Source organism: Symphalangus syndactylus, chromosome 10 (assembly GCF_028878055.3).
Source record: "Symphalangus syndactylus isolate Jambi chromosome 10, NHGRI_mSymSyn1-v2.1_pri, whole genome shotgun sequence".
Classification (NCBI taxonomy): Eukaryota; Metazoa; Chordata; class Mammalia; order Primates; family Hylobatidae; genus Symphalangus; species Symphalangus syndactylus.
The window spans coordinates 77389982-77413416 of record NC_072432.2 but is presented as its reverse complement, the minus strand read 5'-3'; the positions used below and the strand labels follow the sequence as shown (position 1 = coordinate 77413416).

The 23435-nt window shown below is 38.0% G+C and overlaps 1 protein-coding gene across 23 annotated transcripts in view; it reads left to right on the top strand.

Moving 5' to 3' along the window:
* Positions 1-23435, top strand: part of ADGRL3 (adhesion G protein-coupled receptor L3) — an 873224-nt gene that overhangs the window by 679725 nt on the left and 170064 nt on the right. For 14 of the 23 annotated variants that reach the window (XM_055297485.2, XM_055297479.2, XM_055297477.2 and 11 more), the window contains 2 exons: positions 9876-10178; positions 13133-13236. In XM_055297485.2, coding sequence (XP_055153460.1) covers positions 9876-10178; positions 13133-13236 — 407 coding nt within the window. The remainder of the gene's footprint in view (positions 1-9875; positions 10179-13132; positions 13237-23435) is intronic. The other 9 variants (XM_055297496.2, XM_055297489.2, XM_055297484.2 and 6 more) reach the window with 1 other exon arrangement.

The window sequence follows — 23435 nt, the reverse complement described above, 5'->3', positions numbered from 1 at the left end:
TATGACATCATTTCTCTGCTGAAAACCTTCCAGTGGCTTCCCACACCACCCCGAGTAAATGCCAAAGCTCTCACCATGGCCTGTCAACATCCATATGCTGTAGCCCCCATCACCTCTCTGTCTTCATTTCATACTGCCTTTCATATGGCTCACATACTGTGCTCCAGCCACATTGCCACCTCACTGTGTCTAGCCCTTTGCAGATGCTATTCCCTCTGCTTAAAAAGTTATTTACATCCCTCACTTTGCCTCTTTTTAAAAAATCTGTATTGTCATCTTAACAGTCAGGCTATGCTTGACTCCCAATTAATACTTGCAGCTGAGCATGGTGGCTCACGCCTATAATCCCAGCACTTTGGGAGGCCGAGGTGGGTGGATTGCTTGAGGTCAGGAGTTCAAGACCAGCCTGACCAACATGGTGAAACCCTGTCTACTAAAAAGACAAGAAAACAAAACAAAACAAAATTAGCTGGGCATGGTGGCAGGTACCTGTAACCCCAGCTACTGGGGAGGCTGAGTCAGGAGAATCACTGGAACCCAGGAGGCAGAGGTTGTAGTGAGCCAAGATTGTGCCACTGCCCTCCATCCTCGGCATCAGAGTGAGAATCTGTCTCAAAAAACAAAACAAAACAAAAAAACTTGCAAATCCCCTCTCCCAACACAGCCTATCCCCTTCCTCTGCTTTTCTTCTTCTTATCCTTAGCACTTCTTAATATCTAATATAATGCATTCTTTTACTTTTATCCTATTTATTGTCTGTCTCTCCTACTAATGTAAGCTCTATGAGGGCAGAGATTTTTATTTTTTGTTGTTTTCATTGTTTACTTCTGTATCCCCAGCACTTAGGATAGTAGTTGACATGTGGTAAACAATCAATAATTCTCGGTAGAGTTAAGGAATAAATAACAATATTACTACTATTAGGAAACATTTATTAAGCTATTATTCTCTGCCATATACTTTGCTAGGTACTTTAAATGCATATTTCCATTATTCTTCTCAAATAAATACAAATATATCATTATCTCTATTTAGCAGATGAAAAAAATCTAAGGCACAGAGAGGCATTACAATTTGTCCAAGGTTACATCACTTTTAAATGATGCAGTGTTTATTTCATTATCTTGTAAGGAGATATGTCTGTTACTACTACAGTTTTTCATTAATTCTAATAGTCTCATTATTTTACCCTTAAACATCTCATGAGTTGGGATGTGCCTAACCATTGAAGGCACATCAGAGTTACATTGACAGATATTTTTTTTTCTTTCTAAGTGGTCCATAGAATAATTGATGATGTTGTAGCATCCATAAGATACAGTTTATTAACTCTTCTTGAGGGTAGTACTCTTTGCTTCATCTCTGAATCCCTGATGCCCAGCACAATGTGTAATGCAAGACAATTACACAATGTGTAATGCAAGACAATTACACAATGTGTAATGCAAGACAATCAATCAATACAGGCTGAATGAACAGAGTTTGTGTATTTCTCCTCTTTGTATTTTCTATCTTCTTTGGTAGCTTTTTCTATAAGGCTTTTTAGAGAAGGCTTCCATGAGAGCAAGAACATAGTAATTATTATTCAACATTTTATTACCAATACAATGCCTGTCACATGACAGTTGATTAATAAATATGGATAGAATAAATTAATCTTATAATTCTCAGAGCTGAGCTCTCTCACAGGCATATAACATATGCCATATTCTGATACTTTTAAAAAATTACTTCAAACCTTTATCAGTTCATCAGAAAATATGGGTACGTATAGGTTCTTGAGTCAAAACTACCTGCATTAAAATTCTGGCTCTACCACTTGTGAATGCTATGAGATTGGGAAATTTATTTAACCTCTCTGTGCTTCAGTTATGCATGTAGAGCTTTAGAACACTGCCTGGTACATAATACATGCTCAAGAAATGCCAGAAATTATTTCACACTATTGTTTGCTCATTGTTTATTGACTTATTTGTATGCTGAACACTATAGCAAGCTTTCTGGAATCAACAGTTTTTTCCTTAGGTGGTCCTGAATCCTTAGTTAGGGGATTTAAAAATGCCGTAAACAAAAATAAATTAGCTCTATAAAGATTACTTCCTCTACTCTCAACTGCAGTGAGCAGGCTGCTTTCTTTTATTATTTATTTATTTATTTATTTTTTGAGACAGAGTCTCGCTCTGTCACCCGGTCTGGAGTGCAATGGCGTGATCTTGGCTCACTGAAACCTCTGCCTGCCGGGTTCAAGGAATTCTCCTGCCTCAGCCTCTGGAGTATCTGGGATTACAGGCGCCTGCCACCACGCCCGGCTAATTTTTGTATTTTTGGTAGAGACAGATTTTCGCCATGTTGGTCAGCCTGGTCTGGAACCCCTGACCTCAGGTGATCCGCCTGCCTCAGCCTCCCAAAGTGCTGGGATTATAGGCCTGAGCCACCGCGCCTGGCCAAGACCCAACTCTTAACTGTAATAACTTGGAATATTGAGAACCTGAACTTGATCCATAAGAAAATAGCCTGGCCGGGCACTGTGGCTCACGCATATAATCCCAGCACTTTGGAGGCCCAGGCGGGTGGATCATTTGAGGTCAGGAGTTTGAGAACAGCCTGAACAACATGGCGAAGCCTCATCTCTACCAAAAATACAAAACTAGCCTGGCGTGGTGGTGCATGCCTGTAATCCCAGCTACTTAGGAAGCTGAGGCAGGAGAATCGCTTGAACCCAGGAGGCAGAGGTTGTGATGAGCTGACGTCACGCCATTGAATTCCAGCCTGGGCAACAAGAGTGGAACTCCTTCTCAGAAAATGAAAATAAATAAATAAATAAAAACAGTGGGTCTCCTTAACAGTGCCCATGTTGTTCCATTGTTCTACTTATGAATTTGTAACCTTTGGAGAATTACTGAATCTCTTGGTGACTCAGTTTTGCCATCTGTAAAATAATGATAATTAATAGTGCCTTCTAACAGATTTGTTGTCCTAATTAAATGAGTTAGTCCTTGTAAAGTGTTTAGAATATTGCCTGGCCCATAATAAATGCTCAGTAAGTTCCCAGCAGGTCTGGACAATAGTAATGCCTATAAAAGCATATGTGAGCAGTATCTGGAACAAATTAATTTCCAAATCCATTAAAATGTTTCCATATGTTTACATATGTGTTAAAGTTTCAACAGCATTGTCCTAGTGGAAAGGGAGAGCTGTTAATAGACCTGGATTAGAATCATGGTCCTATCAATTGCCAGCTATGTAAGCTGGGGGGAATTATTTAACCTATTTCATCTGTGAAATGAAGATGAGTGTGCTTACCCAAAAGTTGTTGGGAGTACTAAATTAGAGAGCACATATGTAAAACATTCAGCACAGTTTCTGGCATGGTAGGGGCTAAATATGCACCAGATAGTATAAATAAATGACCCCCAAAATCTTACATTTTTGCTTATCTTACATGATAAAGCCATTACAATTTTGTGTTTATTGAAACAGATAGTTTCCTCAATATCCTAGCCATGAGAGAACTAGAAAGTATAAATGGATCCAATTATAAAAATAAATATACTTTCATATTGCTGATAGTCTGTGGAGTTTCGCTATCTCGGGAGGCCATGGAGCCAAGTATTAAAATGAATTCTGAAGAGAATTAGATAATTTCATGACTGGTAATATGAATGGCTTCTTTTTAAAAACTGGGTGTAATCGAATCTGCTGCCACCAACTGATAGCCATGGGGTCTCAGGCAGAATTTCCTCTTTCTACCCAGGGCACTGCACAAGTAGCCAAAAGCTACTAACAGCATTGTTATGGTTTCAGTTTTCTTATTGCCTCTATTAGGCCCTTGGGAAGGTTTTTTCAGCAGTGGACTTTCGATGAAAATGAACGCTTAAAGGGTGGGGAGAAGGAAATGCTTCTGTAGTCAGCCAAAAGGTTGTCTACTAGAGTGAAGTTGGCGCAAAAGAAAGATTTGTAAAGGGAAAACCATGAAGAAAGGTACATATTTAGAGAGGAAAGGAAAATATGAAGAAGAATAAAACAATTAATGCATTTTCTGAGTAGAAGATAAACCTTTCTTCTCTTGTGAAGTTTAGACTATGTTTGTTTGTTTGTTTGTGACAGACTCTTGCTCTGTCGCTCAGGCTGGAGTGCAGTGGGGCAGTCTGGGCTCACTGCAACCTCTACCTCCTGGGTTCAGGCGATTCTCCTGCCTCAGCCTCCTGAGTAGCTGAGACTATAGGTGCCCGCCACCATGCCCTGGCTAATTTATTTATTTTTATTTATTTTTTTTTTATTTTTAGTAGAGATGAGGTTTCACTATGTTGGCCAGGCTGCTCTCAAACCCCGGCCTCAGGTGATCTGCCTGCCTCAGCCTCCCAAAGTGCTGGGATTACAAGCATGAGCCACTGTGCCCAGCCTAGACTATCTTTGATTGTATAATTTTATATTCTGTCTTAACTATTAAATTTGTTTAAAAGATGCCCATCCCAAATAATAAAAATGTTTGTGATCAAGAATAGTAATGCTTTACTAGATTCTTTTTATTTCCTTCAGTTTCTTCTTAAAGTGTTAAGGAAGACTTATATAATGCATGAAATCATTGAGAATGACATTTTTAATAGCAAAGTATTAAGAACGTGGAATATGGAGTCAGAGAATGCCTGTTTAGTTACTACTTGTATGATTATAATTCACTTACTAGTTGAGCCTATATCTTCTCATTTTTGAAACTAGGAATATATAGTAATAATTACACGTTTTTTTGGTCTGAATTAAATGAGATGATAGTGACTTTAAAATATTGCAAAATGGGCCAGGCGTGGTGGCTCACACCTGTAGTCCCAACACTTTGGGAGGCTGAAGAGGGCAGATCACAAGGTCAAGAGATCGAGACCATCTTGGCCAACATGGTGAAAACCCATCTCTACTAAAAATACAAAAATTAGCTGGGCGTGGTGGCATGCACCTGTAATCCCAGCTACTCAGGAGGCTGAGGCAGGAGAATCGCTTGAACCCAGGAGGCAGACGTTGCAGTGAGCCAAGATCACACCACTGCACTCCAGCTTGGCAACTGGGTGAGATTCTGTCTCAAAAATAAAAAAAAAAAAATTTAAAATTGCAAAATGTAAGGAACTTTACAAGTGTTTATTTTCACTGTTTTCTATTATTGTACTCCACAAGTCATAACTCATAATTGCATTCAAAATAATGTTTATTCTTTTCAAGGCAGGCTGAAGGAAAAAATTAAACAAAATAAATCAAATTCTAAGAAAGAAACGAGTTATGAACAGTAAATTTCAAAGGACAGGAGAATTAAAATTTTCTTTTGGAAGTAAGCTTATGAGGGTAAAATGCTAAGAAGGAGTTTTGTTTAGTTATTTTTATGAAAATACTAGTCTGTGTAAGCACAATGGGCACAAAAACAATGACTAATTAAGGAAAATTGCAACGTTTTAATAAAATGTCATATGTAAATAGTCACTCAAACTTAATTTCTTTTAGACAATAACTTTTCTCTGATATACAACGACACAAAGCACTTATAACACATAGTTTTATTAAGCTAGCTATGTCATCAGGTAAGATTCAATAACAGTATATATTGAAAAAGTGTCATATCGCCTCTCCATTGCTGGAATATAAACTCTCATAGCCTATAATATGGGCTAGAACTTTGCCAATCAGTGACTGTTCAGCAAATCTGGATTTTTTTCTCTTGTATTTAGCAATAAGATGAATCCTTTCTTGGGCGCTGGTGACAGCATGTCTATAACTAGGACCTATTCTGCCAAAAATTGGCATTGAACAGAGCCTGCGGTAGTCTTACATAGCAGTAAATGGAAGGGTGGGTATGGGGGATCAGGGACAGCCTTTAAAATCGATTTTAATTCTGCTTAAAGTTAAATGGAATGGTATGACCCTGCTTGTAGACGTCTCTCTGTGGCACAGTTCCATGAAAATAAGTTCTATATTGATCCCTAACATTAGTATGTCTATTAAACTAAGTCCTTCCAATGTATTTCATAAGAAATTGAAGTTTTTAAAAAATATCATATCATTGTTATTGCTTCATAAGAGTATATTCACTTTAAATCTAATTGTTCTGAGATAGGATCATTTGGGGGAGAGGGAGCTTTATTTTCTTCCTGAATGTTTCCACTTTGTCTAATGGACAATGTAAAATGCATTTAAGAAATGATTTTTTCAGTCTATTAATTGTACAAACTCTTAACCACCCCATATGCATGTCCCACTATTTATCCTTTCTCTTCTTTTGTGATGCTTCTCTTTTTGTGGGATACTATATTCTCCACTGCCTTCTTGACGTAGTCCTGATGTTCACCTACCTTTACTGAGAGCTCATTTACTCCTAGTCGGGCACAATACTAAAAGCTAAGGAATTAATCCTAACAACACGTTAGTGAATAACCCAGTCTTGGTAAATTTGGAAAGGCTTCTTGATAGAAATAACATCCAAGCTAAGCTGAAAGGATAAATAGGAGTTAGTTAGTCAGGTGAAAATGGTGGCAAGAACACATTGCAGGATGTGCAAAGGCCCTGAGGCAGAAAGAACAGGGTGCAGCTGGGGAACCACTGGTAATTTTGTATGGTTTAAAGAATATACTTAAAAGATGAGGAAGCATTATAATGAGTTGGAGAGAGAAATTCATGAAGAGCTTGGGCATGAAGAAAACAATTCAGCTTTTGTTTGAAGGGCAGACAGAAACCATTTAAGCACTTTAATCAGTAAACTAACATATTCCAATTTATACTCTAAGAGTATCTCTGGAAAAAGGTAGAGAATGATTTGAATAGGGTAATTTTAGAAAAAAAATAAAGAACGTTAATTTTCATTACATGGTACTGGTGCTGTTGTTAAATTATGTTTGGTTTCATTCTATTATCTTTATAAATCTGAAATCTAAACCATTTAAATAGAGGATAAAGATACATTATTAAACCCATGCTAAAATACGTATATCACACAGCAAGCAAAAATCTTGTGGTGGTGTGCCATGGCCCGTTGTGCATGATTTGTGCAGTTGGGACAATAGGCTGGAGAAATCTTGCACCACGTGTGTAACTATGTAGTTTGTCGTAGTGAAAATGATTGCTGAACAAATCTTTTCTTCTCCCAGAAAGTTATATGCTAATTAAAATACCTAATCGAAGAAAGGTACATTCATTTAGAAAGCATTCGTCAGTACCTACATAATCCTCAAGAAGGGAAAGAAGACAATTGAAAAACAGAGCTTCTATTTTAAAATTAATTCTTACTCTAGTTCAGAGGCATCCTGAACAAGTTAATTTGAGCATGAGATTATTTAACTAATAACAGGTAACCGCTATGAATCTCCATTTTTACATGATCAAACTAAAGTAGACAAAGAAGAAATAGCAATGCTTTGTTTGAAACAAAAACTGTAGCTCATTATCAATGAAAAGATTATAGTCCCTGTCAAAAAATTAAAAGTTGCTCAAAGCGGTCCCTTCAGAAGTACAAATGAGAGCTGGCATTATTTGAATTAAAGGAGTCGGAGAAAATAGTTGGAGTTAGTTTTTAACTATTGCCTTACTACTTCCCTATCTTAGTTCATTTTCTACTACTGTAACAATACCCAAGACGGGGTAAATTATAAAAACACAATAGTTTCTTACAGTACTAGAGGCTGAGAAGTTCAAGGTCAAGGGCCCCACAACTGGCAAAAGCCTTCCTTCTGCATCATCCCATGGCAGAACAGAAGGGCAAGAGAGCATACAGTTGGGGGGAGGGGCGGGGACAGGTGGGAGGAGGCCAAACACACATCCTCTTATCAGAAACCCATTTCCAAGATAACTAGCCCTCTCCCACAATAATGGCATTAATCCATTCACGAGGGCAGAGCCCTCAGGACTTAATTCCTTCATAAAGGTTCCACTTTTCAACACTCCTACACTGGGGATGAAGTTTCTAGCACTTGAACTTTGGGGGATGCATTTAAACTGTAGCATTCCCCACGTAGTATGATGTCAAAAAGGATTTATTTGTCAGCTGGAAAAATAGCACAAAATGTTCTTACATCTCAGCAGTGACACCATTGACACATTTTTTTAAGCTAATACTTTCTAAAAATTTAGTTTTTAAGTTACTCAATTTTCTTGATTGTAGGTAATGTTTTCTTTTTAAAACATTTGATTGATTATATATGCAAATTATATATATTAGAGTCATTTTTATTGTGTATAGTTTTAAGCTTTCAATTGCACTTAATATTTTGAAATATGTTATTAAATTTTATGTTGGGATTGTGTTATATGTTTAGTGTCAACTTTATTTTATGAATCACGAGCTTTGATTTGGCAAAAGTAAATATTGAAATAACTATATTGCCATTTTGCTTAGCTACTGCTTTCATTAACAAAAAGTTGATGATGGGGAGCTGAATGTAGATAGTGGTGATTAGAAAGAAAAAATAGATGGATTTAAAATAGAGGCATGAGACAGAATCAAAAAGACTTGGTTATTTGGGAGATATAGTGTATGTGGAAGAAGGAGGGAAAATAAGACACTCTGCCTTCTTGTATGAAATTTGGGTAGATGCAATTCTGAACATTACCATTCATATGGAAAGGGACCATGAGAGAAAGAGAAGGAAAGTTGAGAAGAGTGGGAGGGAAAATAGAAGAAAGAGGCAAAACACACATAATAAACAGCATCACTTCAGAAAATACTACAATTTCAGTGATTAAATGTTCATAAATATCCCATCCCTTCACTGTCTCTCTCCTGTTTCTTTGGAAGCTTTATATACACCAAATACATTATGACGAACCTGGGACCTCCTCAGGGCAGCAAAGGTGATGATATTTTAAGGGAAGTAGAAAATGAATTACAAACAGCTAGAGGCTCATATCAGAATGCCCTACATCTTCTTAAACATGAGTGATCTTGAATCAGACTAGAGCCAATATCCCTACAGTTTATTGCCAGTAAGTGAGGTTAAGAGTAGTTTCTAATCTTACAGCTAGGAATGCAGTCTGTGTACAGGAAGGACAAGCATACTCTTGCATTCCCATGATGAGAATACGAATATATTTTCCCAGAAAGATGATTCTTTGCAGTAGTTATTTCCATAGTATGCTTATTCCTTGGAAACATAGGTTCAATTACCTAACAAAGAACCTAACTATTTTATTTGGAACTTGGAATACATTTTCCCATTCAAAAAATCTTGTTAGAGGATAATTTAGGATTGTAACTATTTGGAAACTACTTACACTTTACATTAATGAAAATCAAATTTGAAAATTGTGTGAAGGTGAGTCAGTTCTAAGAGCAATGAAGTAGATCACTAAGCTACTCCAGTTTGTGTTTAAGGAGACTATATTCAGAATTGCTCTTTATTTTTTAGCTTGTCAGCAGTTTAATTTCTGTTTCCTTTTTTTTTTGTCCTCTCACTTGTTTGCTGCATATTTAGAAATCCATATTACACTTCATGTGAAAGTAAAATTTTATATATAGTTCTCCCTTCTTTACAAAGTTTGATAATTCTAAGGAGAGGGCTTAAAGTTTTAATCCTCTAATTGTCAAAAAGGCTGAGAGCATTAAGAAGCTTACTGAAGAGTTGAGTTGTGCTGTAATTTTGCTTTCTGGGATTTGAGTTTCGAAGAACCCTTAAAAAGCCTGTGTTTGGCAGTGGTCAGGTGGTTGTTTTGATACTCAAGTGGCATCCTGATACCTTGGTATTGGCTTATTTTTGCCATGTTTAAAATGAAAATCAGGTTGAGGACTTCTAGAGCTTTAAAGCTCTTTGAACTGTCAAATAAAAATAATTTCTACAGTACTAGGACATCTTGAGGTCCTACTGTGAACAAGCAATGTAGGTGTTTTCTTTCTAATTTTATTTCAGATATCTCTACCACAGGACCTCTTGGCATGGGAAGCACTACCACCAGCACCACCCTTCGGACCACAACTTTGAGCCCAGGAAGGAGTACCACCCCGTCAGCGTCAGGAAGAAGAAACCGGAATACTAGCACCCCATCTCCAGCTGTCGAGGTGCTTGATGACATGACCACACACCTTCCATCAGCATCGTCCCAAATCCCAGCTCTTGAAGAGAGCTGTGAGGCTGTGGAAGCCCGAGAAATCATGTGGTTTAAGACTCGTCAAGGACAGATAGCAAAGCAGCCATGCCCTGCAGGAACTATAGGTAAGTCTGTGCTAAAGCACTAAGTTAAAACTGTTGTGTTACTTTGGCTTTATTTTCTAGTGTTCTTTTCCTTTTCCTTCGTCCTTCCCTCCCTCGCTCCCTTCCTCCCTCCCTCCTTGTCTCTCTCTTTCTCCTTCCTTCCTTTTTCTTTCTTTCTTTCTTTTTCTTTCTTTCTTTCTCTTTCTTTCTTTCCTCTTTTTTTTATTACAACATATTTTATTACTTCACATTTGACTAAATTCTGAACTCAGCTAAATTACAGTTTAAAGCTATCTATTTTCCAGAGTTTGAAAACGTAACCTGATTAAGTCACAGGTAACCTGTGAGACCTGCACTTTGCCCTCATAGTTTCAGGTTTCTGGGTCAAGGTAAAGTTAGGCTGTAGATATTCTGGCTACTCTAGAGGCTCAGCTTTTCTATGCAGCAGTCCAGAAGGGATCAATTGATTGCTGGGAGTTAGTCTCATGCTTGTCACCAACCATCAGATATTGATTGCAGAAAATGAGGTCGAGGACTTCTATATTAGATTATCATGGAAATGACCTAACATGTAACAAAAGAGAAAGTTTGACTCTCCTTTTTATCAGCCATTGTAGTTGTCCTCTGATGGTCAAAGGCTCTTAACGCTGTCAGGGACCATGCTGCACGGAGTCTCACTCTGTCGCCCAGGCTGGAGTGCAGCGGCATGATCTTGGCTCACCCTCCACCTCCAGGGTTCAAGTGATTCTCCTGCCTCAGCTTCCTGAGTAGCTGGGATTACAGGCGCCCACCACCACGCCCGGCTAATTTTTTTTTGTATTTTTAGTAGAGACAGGTTTTGCCATGTTGTCCAGGCTGATCTCAAACTCCTGACCTCAGATGATCAGCCTGCCTCAGCCTCCCAAAGTTCTGGGAGTATAGGCATAAGCCACTGTGCCTGGCCTTCTTTGCCTATTTTATTACTGATCTCATTCATAATATCTTCACATGGTAACCATATTATTATTTATTTTGCTTAAGCAAAGGTATTCTGATTTTCTTATTGTTACATACATTGGTATTTGTAAATGAATACTTGGCACATTTGCATTATTCTCTAAAATATGTAAATAAGAGAAATTCACAACGTATGTCACCCAGTATTCTCAGGGACTTTCTCCTTAGGTATTATTGATTTGGATACTTTAAGGGAAAAAGTTTTTCTTAGAAAGTTCTGATATGGGTATATCATTTCATATTCCATGGTATAGGAAATGATGGGTGGGAAGACCAAAGGGTATCTTGGTTTTTATAAAAAATACACTTCTTTTCCACCAAAATATTTTAAAATATTCAAAAATATTCATTTTATTTAGGAAAAAGAGGGAGAATATTTATTTGTAAAGTTTTCTGTGATCCTGGAATCAGAGAACAGTTGGAAACCATCTTTTTTCTTAGCTCTGTTTTCTTAGTTCTGGTCTCAGTTCCTTTATTTCTAAAAGAAAAATAGTAATAGCCCCCTACTGCAGACCTTTGTTTTGAAGATTAGTGAAACACTTTGTTTGAAAGCACTTTGCTCTACAGAAATGTGTCATTATTTTTCTGTGACAATTGAAAAAGATATTTTCTGAAGCCCTCAGGGATTACTGTCAATACACCCCAGTCTCATTTTTACCCATCTCTGTCCATTCTGTTATGCCTTTGTCTAGGCCCCCACAGTCTCTCACTTGAATTATTGCAATAGCTTCCTCACCGTCACGCCATTACTCTCTGAAATTCATCTTCCATGTTCCTGCCAGAGGTATCATTCCAAAACTCAAATTTGCTCATCATCTGTCTCCTCTTTTAATATTCTCGTTAATTTTCCAGCTCCCACAGATGATAGACAAGGGAGTTTATGATCTGGTTTACTTTTCTACTTTCATTAAATACAACTCCCCAGTCCAGTAGACCCCAGTTCAAAAAAACCTGAAGTTTCCCAAAGAACATATATTTTTCCACTTGGAATGTCCTTTTCCACCTTGTTTTTTCTCTGAAAAACCCGCACACTTATTTGAAGACTCAACTGCTACCTTGCCTCTACAAAGTCAAGCACTAACCTCCATGGAGGCACATATCACATCATCTCACCCATGAAATTCTTTAAAAACAGTCCTCAGCTGGACACGGTGGCTCACGCCTGTAATCCCAGCACTTTGCGAGGCCATGGCAGGCAGATCACGAGGTCAGGAGTTTGAGACCAGCCCGGCCAATATGGTGAAACCCTGTCTCTACTAAAAATACACAAATTAGCTGGGTGTGGTGGGGGATGCCTATAGTCCCAGCTACTTGGGAGGTTGAGGCAGGAGAATCACTTGAACCCAGGAGGCAGAGATTGCAGTGAGCCGAGATCTTGCCACTGCACTCCAGTCTGGGCAACAGAGCAAGACTCCATCTCAAAAAATAATAATAATAATAATAATAATAATAATAGTCCCTATACCTAATGTGGCTCCCACAAGTGCTTCAAACATACTGTATGTTTTTGTTTGGAGTACTACATTTCTCTAGTGCTAAATGCTTACTGGCACTGTATCTGGTGTTTTTTTTTTTTTGAGACGGAGTCTCGCTCTGTCGCCCAGGCTGGAGTGCAGTGGCGCGATCTCGGCTCACTGCAAGCTCCGCCTCCCGGGTTCACGCCATTCTCCTGCCTCAGCCTCTCCAAGCAGCTGGGACTACAGGCGCCCGCCACCACGCCCGGCTAATTTTTTGTATTTTTAGTAGAGACGGGGTTTCACCGTGGTCTCGATCTCCTGACCTCGTGATCCGCCCGCCTCGGCCTCCCAAAGTGCTGGGATTACAAGCGTAAGCCACCGCGCCCGGCCTGTATCTGGCGTTTTAATAAACATTATATCAATTTAATTGTCTCATTTTTACCTTTGCTCATTTTAAAATATACCATGGATGTGAAGTCATTCTAAGAAAAAGAAACAGATACATTTCTCTCATTATTATAGGTGTATCAACTTATCTATGCCTTGCTCCTGATGGAATTTGGGATCCCCAAGGACCAGATCTCAGCAACTGTTCTTCTCCTTGGGTCAATCATATAACACAGAAGGTAAATCTTGTGACTGACAAAGTCTTTGCTAAAACTATATCATCTGTTGTTGATGATAGCTGTTGGAAACAAAACAGTCAAGAATTCTTTTAAAATCAATGTAGAAAAATTCTACCATTTTGATATAATTTCACATTTAATGACAACCTCTAATATGTTATGAGCTAATTCTAGAATTTTGTTGTTTTTAAAATGCAAATCCATGAATTTCCTTATATTGCTTATAATAATTTTATTATTAATAAAATGTCTATGGTATTGTGAACTACAGATATAAAAGTCCAAGAGGCATTATAAATTAAGCAAGTAAAAGTTTCTAGCATACATACATATGAGTTTTCTTGTGGAAATAATAATTATAATTTTTCAAAGTCTACCTTGGGAATCTTAAGCCATCTAATAAATGTTCTGTAACCTAATCATTTATCAACGTTAAAAGTACACACGTGTGACAGAATCTTGCAGACTCAAATATTCAGGGCTTATTTGGTTGCAATATGTTGAACATTTTTATTATTAATGCACTGTGGGGCTTTGAATTGATTTCATTACAAACAGAGACCAGATGTGCATTTATGCCAAAAGGGTTATGGGATGAATCCTTATTATAGCAATTTATGTGGATTTATGCACTCCTAAAATGGAGAGTCCTTCTATGGCACATTAGCTATGCTGAGGAATTTCTGAGAGAGATTTTCCCGAGAAATATTACAAGTGATGGCCTTACTAAAAGCCTGCCTGTGCCATTTGCTCTTTTCTCTATTTGTTTTTAACCAGACTTATCCTCAATAATATACTGTATAATAATCCATAAATATCTACCCAGTAGATCATTTAGCAGATGAGCCATAACTATCTATTTACCCTAAATCATGGAAGAATAGTGGTTATATTGACTCTAGTTACCCTCTTACATATGCATCTCCATACTTGTTGCTATTCATAATGATGCTTCTCCAGTTTCAGCACTGTTCCTGCCACAGTTTTTATGTCCTTTGATTTTATTACAATGTAGCTCAGACCCCAGGGCAAATAACTCTTGCTGGATGTGATCAGATTAAGAGATGAGTAGCATATCTCCCTACATTAGCAATTCTTTAAAAACAGTCCCTAGATACTTAGCCCAGGGGTGAATATAATTTCAATAATAATTCTTCTAGAAGGCTGAATGTTTTCACGATAATTTCTGAATATAGTTGGACCATTTTATTGTAGAAATTACTAGGTGACTTTAACCGATAATGATGCTTAATTCTTTTCTTTTCTCTGCAGCCCAGCTAATCTTAGGACAAAAGATAATTCCTTTCAAAGACCAGACAGCTGTTGTCCATTTGATTTATGGACAGGATGTTTTTGTTTTGTAAAAAAATACCTCCTATTCTTCCAGATCATTTTGTTTCATCCTGTAGAGTCCGTAAAACTATGTTATGTGATCATTATATTTAAACTTAAAGAACTTAGTTGATTGGAACTTATTAAAAAAACCTTAGATTGATTATTCAAAAATTTACAAAACCTTAAAAAGTGTAACAAGAGGCTTTTGAGCACTCTGAATCAGCTTATGTAACTTGCCCAAGGTCAGTGGTGGAGCTAGTATTTCAGTTGGGACTACCTTCATCAAGACATCATACTTAACCACAACACTGGTTAAACCATGGATAGCTTATGATTGGCTTCATAGCCTTACACTCAGTTACCTATGCTGTCCCTCTGCACTCTGCCTACTCTTTTACTTGGTCGTGTCCCTTATGCCTCCAAATGTTTATGCTACTCATTGACTACAAATGATAGTTGAGCAGGTTTCTTTACCACAAAACTCTAACACTTTTAAATATTAGTATTGAAAACTTCAAGAATCTGTTGTAGCGTTCATAGGATTATTTGTCTATATTTTATCCCCCTCCTCCCCAGCTGTCTTTCGTAGAATTCATCCCTTTTCTCATCTCCTTCCTCTCACTGTAATACCTGTGTAGTACCGGAGTCCACACAGATGGAACACTCAGGAGGTTTTGTTTACAATGGTACTGGGGCAGTAAAGGCAAACTGCAAGGGATTGAGCAGGAACCCAGAGCTTGTAGCAGGGGAGTAGCTGTTCCCAATCCCAGGCCTGTAGGGTACCAGATCAAAGGAGTGACCAAAAATAAGGAGCAATTTGTCCTTGGGAAGAAAGATGATCTTAAGGCAAGGGACACAGCTTAGCCCCAGGTGGCCTTTCAGAAAGGAATCCAGGAGAATGAATACCCTGACCTTACTTACACTCTACCCTCTATTTACCTGCCAAGCCACCCCACTGGCCAAACCCAACCAGAAACCAAAGAAGAACACACTTAATGACTATCATGTAAGTCTACCTCGTAGGGCAGAAGGCAGGATGGAGGAGGGTAGAGAGTAGCCCTGAACTAGCAAATGGAAGGTACCCAACATAGTCCTTGGCTTTTCTCCACTCCCTTCTCTCACCCTTCTTCTTTTTCCCATTGAATCAGCGTTGTTATCTAAGGTAAATATCCATGGCTCATCATCTAGAGCCAAGAAGATTGAGGACACAGACACACACAAGGAGTGAGTTTAGGAGCAGAGGTTTAATAGGCAAAAGAAGAGAAAGGAGAACAGCTCTCTCTCTCTTGTGAGAGAGAGAGGGGCTCTAGATGGAAATTCCAGCCCAGAGTGGTAGTGCACCAGATTTCATAGGCAGGCTTGAGGAGATGGTATCCTATTTATGTAAGGCCCAAGATTGGTTGGACCAGATGTGACATTTACGTAGCCTGCCGGGAAGGCTGGAAGTCTAGAAACCTCACTCTTTTTTTTTTTTTTTTTTTTTTGAGAAGAAGTCTCTCTCTGTCACCCAGGCTGGAGAGTGCACTTGCACAATCTTGGCTCACTGCAACCTCCGCCTCCCGGGTTCAAGCAATTCTCTTGCCTCAGCCTCCTGAAGCTGGAACTGCAGGCACACACTGCAACACTTGGCTAATTTTTTGTATTTTAGTAGAGATGAGGTTTCACCATGTTGCCCAGGCTGGTCTCAAACTCCTGAGCTCAGGCAATCTGCCCGCCGCAGCCTCCAAAAGTGCTAGGATTACAGGAGTGAGCCACCATGCCCCACCACCCTAATCTTATTATGCAAATAGGCTTTCCACTTGGCAGGCCATGTTGCCTGCTCCTTACTGTACACATGGCTAGGAAAGGGAAGGAGCTGCCATTTTGAACATGCCTTGTCCCAGGTAGCCTTCTCCTGTTGGCACAGCTGCCCCATTCACCTGTGCAAGCTTGTAGCTTGCCTTTCTACGTCTGCAGCTCGATTTTACATGCTGCTGTTTGTTAGAAAAGAAATGATTTTGGGCCGCTTTTCGTTAAAAGGAAAACCTTACCGAGGACTTTCTTACCCTCATTATCTGCCTAAATAATTTCTTTTTAATTCCTATATCACCAACTCCTTCTCTTTCCTTTGCCCTTCACCTCCCCTCTCCTCCCTCTTTGATTTCCTTTTTCCCACACCCCTCTGCTCTGATCTCCTATGTCTTTCCATTTCTGCAACTGATTTTTTTCTGCCATCTGCCATGTTGAAAAATTGAAGTCAAATAGATATCTTTAATGTTTCACTCTTCCTGTTACCCTCCCCCTGCTGCCAGTATAGTTTTGTGAATTTCAAACTTGTAAAGCAAAGGAACACTTTTTACCCCCAATGGAAACACAGGTGAAAAAAACACAATATACACGTGCAAAAAAAAAAAAAAAAGTATATATTTGAAATGGTAGTTTTCTTCTTCTCAGGGATTTTGTGAATTAATGTACCCTGAAGGGTGAAGGGTAAACCACTTCTGTCTCAGTCCACTTGGACTGCTATGGTTTATGGTTTAAAAAAACAAACAAACCATAGACTAGGTAGCTTATAAAAAACTGAAGTATATTTACCATTGTTCTGGAGGCTGGGAAGTCCAAGATCAAGGTGCTGGCAGATCCTTTGTCTGATGAGGGCCTGCTTTCTGGTTCATCAGCAGCACCTTCTCACTGAATCCTCACATGGTGGAAGGGACAGCTCTCTGGGGCCTCATTTATAAGGGCACTAATCCCAGTCATTAGGGCTCTGGCTTCATAACCTAATCCCTTCCCAGAGGCCCCACCTTTTAACACTATCACATTGAGGATTCAATGTTAACATGTGAATTTTGGAGGGACACAAACATTCAGACCGTAGCAACCTCCTTCTCATCTTTACAGTGTCCCTGGAGAACTCCTGAGGACATTGAAGGAAAGAGCGCTGACCTGAGGATCTTGATAGTTGAGTTATGGTGGACACGTCATTAACCTCTGGATTGGTTTCCCCATCTGTAAAATGGAGTAGATCATTAATTTTATTATCAGTATGTGCTCACTGTATGTCACCACCATTATAGATTGCATAGGTAGCAATTATACTCAACTAAATGAACCAAGTTGCTGACTTTAGTTCAAAAAAGGAAATTTTACATTTATATTTTCTTGAAAACATGAATTATGTTTTTTTCCCCCAGCAATCAGGCCAAGTGGGAGAAAACAGGTAAAGAATCTTGATAGTTTCAACTCACAAATGAATTTGAGTCACTTATGTACTGGTGAAGTTAGAGATTAAATTCCGTGTGACACTAAAGAGTGGATTACTTTTCACTAGAGAAGATGTAAGCTTTTAAAGTTAGAATATCACAAAGGAATTTGTTGCAAATAAACTAGCTGGAATACATTCATAAAGACGAAATTTAATAAAAAACATAATTTGTTTAGAAGAGAAAGGAGAAAAGCGTAAGTTGTACAAAAGGGGACCTTTACTCCAACAATGAGATAGAGAAAAAAGAGAGGGAAAGGGAGAGGAAAAGGAAGACCAGTAGGCGGTGGATGGAAGTCTTGATGGATGTACGTGGATGGATGGATGAATGGATGGAAAAATAGGGAGAAGGATAAATGAAGAGATAGATACATAAATAGATATATATCTATATACATATCTACATACGTTGGAAGATATATATATGTCTTCAAATTAATCTTTTTTAAAAAGTTTACAGTTTTTATTGAAAGCCAACAAGCTGGCTCAGAGCCACGCCTCCTGAAACATATACAGCAAAATATCCCGTTTCTCACCTATCTTAATGACTGCTGTAAAAATCATACTCTCTTGCCTCAGCTTGATCTCCAGCTTGCACTCAGTTTTTCAAAAAGGAGACGATTTTGCATACTTTTAAAGAATGCATTGTGCTTTATAATTTCACCTGTCTTTTTTCACTTCAAGTTTGGTGGTAGTATAGTTCTGTATAGCTTCTTTATTATTTATATGCAAAGGGAAGTCAGCTTCCTACTCCATTGGCTGATTCCACTATTACATGAAAAAGAATTGTCTATATTGTAACGGTGAGAATAGTCTCTCCCTATTTCTAACAAACCAAAGTGCCTCTGTTTCTGTTTGTATACAAGTTACTGATAGATTTTCAGATACTGTGAGGTTATTCCTGTACTTTCTAAAGAAGGATGTGAAAATCTAGAAATAATGTTGCCATTTTACAACATTTGACATTTTACAACATTTGACAACAAGTTAGTTATTTCCCCTAGAAACTGGGTTGAATCCTGTCTCCTGTATCTTAAATTCCCCGTTTTATCTTCCTTAGATCTAGCATGAAATGAAAGTAAATTGCTTCTTTATTTTATCAGAGATTGGTGGCAATTCCAAAATTTTAGACTTATTTAACTTATGTTTAATTGTAAGATAGATGCATTTTGTTGCTTATATACCCACCTGACTCAGATTTATAGTAAAATGGACAGATCTTTCAAAGAAATGGTAGCTATGTACTTCAACACTACGTGTAATTCCTTTATAAATTGTTTTGGCCCTTGATTAGTGGTTGATATGATAAAGTCTCAATGCTGATTTTTTAAAAATTGTTTTGACTTGGCCGGGCGCGTTGGCTCACGCTTGTAATCCCAGCACTTTGGGAGGCCGAGGCGGGCAGATCACGAGGTCAGGAGATCGAGACCATGGTGAAACCCCGTCTCTACTAAAAATTAGCTGGGCGTGGTGGCGGGTGCCTGTAGTCCCAGCTACTCAGAGAGGCTGAGGCAGGAGAATGGCGTGAACCCGGGAGGCGGAGCTTGCAGTGAGCCGAGATCGCGCCACTGCACTCCAGCCTGGGCGACAGAGCGAGACTCTGTCTCAAAAAAAAAAAAAAAAAAAAAATTGTTTTGACTTGTATCAAAATTTAAAATGTTATCTGTCTCTGTCATAATTATTATTTGTAACTAAAGCTACCGGGTTTTCTCTCCCTGATTCAAGTCCTAGATATAATCCCACCGTATCAATATAGGCATTAATTTACTAATCCTCACAAAACTCATAACGTTTCTCAGTGTGTATGTGCTTATTTCTGAGAAAAAATTTAGTAGAATTTAGTAAAAGAAGTTAATGAGGTCTTTAAGCTATGAGATGTGGAATAAATGTATTTCAGCCCTGCCTATGTGCACAGAAAACTTGAGGCACATTCAACATATATGTATACATATATGTATATTTTATATGGAAATAAGATGATTATAGTCTACAATAACTGGAGTGAGAGAAGTAAACAGGGGGATCAGAAAGAGATTCACTTTGGATGCCACTGGAGGGGATGTGGGCCGTTACAGCTGGACAGAAAATGTGGCCATGAAACTGAACTGGGAGCAGCTATGGGAGAAATCAGTTAATGGTAGCACTGTGGAGTCAGGAAAACCAGAAACTCAAGGATGGCTTTTGGTGCCTCCCTTTCCTTCCCCTCCCGCACCTGGTCAGACACTAGTCCTGTCAGGGGTAACTGTAAATTCCTCTCAGGCCAGGCCACTGTTTTCACTTCTCTCCATGCCTACTACCCCAATCCATAGCAATTTCTCATCACCCAGGTCTCCTTTCATTCACTCCTTAACCCTCTAATCCTTTCCCCTGAATTTGACTTCAAATACAAACCTAATTAGACGGATTCTATTTAAGCTCTTCAGGACCTTCCCATTATTCTTAACATAATTCCCCAAATCTTCATCATGACTTCTAAACCAGAACTACTTAATCTTCTCCTTGCTCACCTCTCCAGCTGCCTAAACTCCAGATATGGTGCCCTTTGTGCAGTTTCCCTAAGACTCCATGCCCCTCCCTCCTAAAAGCTGTTCACACTGCCCAGATGCCCCTACCCACATCCCAATCTAATTTCTTCTTTCTATTCCATCTCAAATAAAACATTCTTCCTCGGAGAAGCATTTCCTAAATTATTCCCGAATCACATATGCCAGGTTAAAATGTCTTCAAACTACTCTACCACACAGGGATTCTGTATTGCTCTCAACAAAATTAAAATTATATATTTGTACAGTTAAATTTTTAATAAGTCTTTCCATGGCTAGTGTATAAGCTCCCTCTTATTAGAAAGTATTTTATTCAACACTGACCTTAGCACAGGACTATAGAGATTCAAATGTTCATCAAAGAACAAATGAATATATAGGCTGAATGAACAATCACTGAAATAATAGATGGATAGATAAGCGGATGGAGATACCTAGACACAAACACATGGATATGCAGGTGGCAATATTGGATTCTGAAGGTATAAAAAATGTTTTTTCTTCTTGTTGTACCTAGTACTATGTCTACTCAAACCATGTTTATTCTAGACCTTACTTTTTATGTATCATATTCTTGGCTTATTCTTTCCCCTCAATAGCACCCATTAGTATTCCATTGTACCTTGTATTCCTCAACTTACCTTTTAAGGTTTCACTTGGTGGTTACTTCTTCTTGCCCTCTCTCACCTTTCCAGTTGTTCTGTATTCCCATAATGCCTCATACACATTCCTGTTCAACAGCTGAATTGTTGAACTCATGTGATCTTCTATGCACCTCGCCCCAACCCCATGAGGGCAAGAGCTGTATAAGATTCATCTTTTATTTCCTCAGAAAATAACAAGTGTGCAAAGAATCATTGAAAGAATGAAACATTTTTGCTATGATTTATTCACTTTAAGTTGAAGAGAGGGTCTGTAGTCCTAGCTACTTGGGAAGCTGAAGCAGAAGGACTGCTTGAGGCCAGGAGTTCAAGGCTGCAGTTAGCCGTGATTGTGCTGCTGCACTCCAGCTTGGGAAACAGCAAAAAAAAAAAAAAAAAAAAAAAAGAATAGAGGGTCAGAAAATAATTTGTTTTGGCAGTTTTTATTTTACTTTAAAAATATACTTTTTGTATTTTTACTATAAACGTATTTATTTATTTATTTATGCATTAAAGACAAGGTCTTACTCTGTCACCCCGGCTGAAGTGCTGTGGCATGGCCATGTCTCACTATAGCCTCAACCTCCCAGGATGAAACAATTCTCCCACCTCAACCCGTCAAGTAGCAGGGACCACCGTGGGCCCTGAGAATTTTTGTTTTGTTTTGCTTTTTTAATTTTGTAGACATGGGGCTTCCCTATGTTGCCCAGGCTGGTCTCTAGCTCCTGAGCTCAAGGGATCCTCCTGCATTGGCCTCCCAAAGTGCTGGGATTACAGGTGTGAGCCACCACGCTCAGCCTACAAATATTTTTATAACCTATTTGCACTTCAGTTTTTTTCCTTCCAATATTTTTGTTGTTAAACATTGAGTTCCAGGGCTCTTTTGAAAGATTAAGTTTATTGTTCATTTAAAAAAACAAAAAACAATTCTTAAATGCTAAAATACAGTTACTATTTTTAAGGGAATTCATTAGAGATTTTCTTATTTTACTTATTGATTTATAAAACTGCACTGTTGTTGACACATATATGGGCAGATGAATTTGCCTGGCTATTTTTTGTAGAGATGGGGTTTCACCGTGTTGCCCAGGCTGGTCTCGAACTTCTGAGATCAAGTGATCTGCCCACCTCAGGCTCCCAAGTGTTAGGATTACAGGTGTGAGCCATCCGCCTGGCCTTCTTCTTTATCTTTTGTATTGAGAATAATTACATTTTGACTAATTGGTCATCTACATTTTCAACTTTTTCATTACTGCACATAAAGAAAATGTTTAATTTTTTCCTACGCTTTGATATCAATAAATTTTTATATAAGAGAATTACGTAGGCCTTCTTTTCCACCTTTTCGTTTCCCACTCCAATAATGCAATAATTAATATTGAAAACTATGCTTGTATAACTACACAGAAAAAAAAGAAATGGAATTACAATATAAAAATACCAGTACCATTATTTCATTTTTTTCTCTATTTGATGACTAATTTTGCTATTCATAATGATCACTGATAGATGTAATTAAAGTCAATACTTGTATCCTTAGTTTTGAAGATGTATTAATGAAGAAAATGAATTACCTAATTTAGTAGATCTCAAACTTTTGTCACCATGATACATTTAAGTGAATCATAAAACCTCAGAGGTCCATCAAACTCTGACTTTTTTCTTATAGAAACAATATTGTGTGGTAACAAAGATGGAGAAGGAAACTTAATAACAACAAAGTAATTACATAAGAACCCATGATTAACAGAATAAAACAATAGTAATTCTACAAACATACTATTATAAGAGCATAATAGGTGAAAAATTGTAACCTGCAAGATACTGTGAATGACACATAGTATCATTTATTTTTATTTTCATTGTATTTTATTATTTGATTAAAATAATGTCCCTTTGGAACATTATAGGAATTCTAGCTATCTTAGATATTCCTATGCCCAGTGGGGGAGTTTTGCAAAGTATGAGTTGTATCAGATATCCAGACTTCTTGATGGAATATTGAATTTGAATACTTACACTATACCAACATCTCACTAAATTAACTAATGAATACTGAATTTTAGAATGTGTTACTTGATTTACTATATTATCAGTAAGTAGCCCTAATTTATGTACAGAAATTTAAATATATGGATTTTAATCACATTTATATCACTTTATGAACACTTAAAAGTACATTCATGACCCGTCAGTGGGCCACAAATGCTACTTTGATCTACATTGAGTTTGTTACATACATATCCTTGAGCCCTATAATGTATTCCATTTAGTCTTACAGGTATTTTAGGTATAAAGACCCTGACCATATTTTACAAATTTCTTTTACTCAGTCCTGATATTTTCTATTTTAAGAATTTCTCGATTTTGGCTTTTGTTGCCATTGCTTTTGGTGTTTTAGACATGAAGTCCTTGCCCACGCCTATGTCCTGAATGGTA